Here is a 1,279-nt window from a genome sequence, read left to right on the forward strand (position 1 = left end):
ATGAGGTTTCCAGCTCGTGGATGTCCCTAGGCTTTCCTAGCCCCGTATGAACCAGCTCGTGATGGTGCTCTGTGTCACTCCGAGTTGCATGTAGCCATGCGCTGCTGTAGCATCGCTCCCTGCGGCTTTGCTCCGGAGGAGTTCTGAAGCCATTTCAGGAGCAATTAACTACTGCAATGGATGGTGTAACCCCACTTTGAACGTGGGAAGCAGCACTCGGTACTGCCCTGGACCTCCCCCTGGGCACCAAGTGCATCACAGGGGATGAGGAAAGCTCCAAGGGGGAGAAAAGGGAGATGGTGTGGGTCTCTGGGGTGAAGGGAGTGGGGATACTGCAGCGAAGTGGGCTGAGCAGTGGTGGGGCAGAGACAGACACCAAGGTCCTGGGCTACTCACAGCTGGATGTCCAGGAAGAGCCGCTTCTCCTCGCCGACGTGGACCCTCCAGATGCAGTCCTCCCCCTCCGCATAGGGCTCTGGCCAGTTGGGGGACAGGATCACCCCGGCCACAGCAGTCAGCTCCCCCCCACACGTGGCTGTGGGAGCGAGAGGCAGGCAGGGCTCAGCTGGGGTCCCAGCGGTGTTCGCACCCACCACCCAGCATCGCCCCACAGCACAGGGACTGACCTCGGCACAGCGGCTCCGTGTCATTCCAGTACGGGTCCCGCATGTTGACGCACTCGATGACAGCAGGGCCCTGCTCCAGGGAATGCCCGGGGTCACACGTGAACTCCACGGTGGTGCCCAGGTTGTAGGTGGGATCAGAGGTGGTGAAGTTCCCGTTCTGGATGTAGGGCTCGTAGCAGTGACCCCGCTCGAAGGCTGGAAGAGAAACCCCGCCGTTAGCTGTAGGGGCAGGGAGCTGGCTGGGGGGGGGAGCGCTGCCTTCCCCTGCTCCTCACACCCTCAGCTCTGGGGGTTTGCTAGATGAGCCCTAGCTGTCCCCAGCTAGAAACCCATCCCTCCATCCCCGCCGTGCACGGATGGCCTCGGCCATGGTGTATTTTACAGGCAATTAGGATTAACAACAGTTTATCTGTCCTGAGCCATGCAGGCTTAACCAAACCTCACTTCCATTGTGTATCAGCATCAGTAACGCACTCGCTGTGTTGCCAGATGCTGTATTTGCTGAGCAATCCACTCTGGGATTACTGCACGTTATTTAGCTTGCTCAGAGGCGTGGGGCTCCCGCGGGACTGATCCCGGCAGCAGCATGGACTTAAATGACAACTGGAGCAAATCTGTGTGCGATGCCCGGGGCTTGCCCAGCGCCCTGTGCC

General features: G+C 60.0%; 1 protein-coding gene across 1 annotated transcript in view; it reads right to left on the reverse strand.

Annotated features, from left to right (window-relative positions):
• Nucleotides 1–392: 392 nt before the first annotated feature.
• Nucleotides 393–1,279, reverse strand: part of LOC104163993 (seizure 6-like protein) — a gene marked incomplete at its 5' end in the record, with an annotated part of 10,524 nt that continues 9,637 nt past the window's right edge. Inside the window, 2 exons of the mRNA XM_009703171.1 lie at nucleotides 393–535; nucleotides 627–821. Coding sequence (XP_009701473.1) covers nucleotides 393–535; nucleotides 627–821 — 338 coding nt within the window. The remainder of the gene's footprint in view (nucleotides 536–626; nucleotides 822–1,279) is intronic.

Source organism: Cariama cristata, unplaced genomic scaffold (assembly GCF_000690535.1).
Source record: "Cariama cristata isolate BGI_N322 unplaced genomic scaffold, ASM69053v1 scaffold34506, whole genome shotgun sequence".
NCBI classification, from domain to species: Eukaryota; Metazoa; Chordata; class Aves; order Cariamiformes; family Cariamidae; genus Cariama; species Cariama cristata.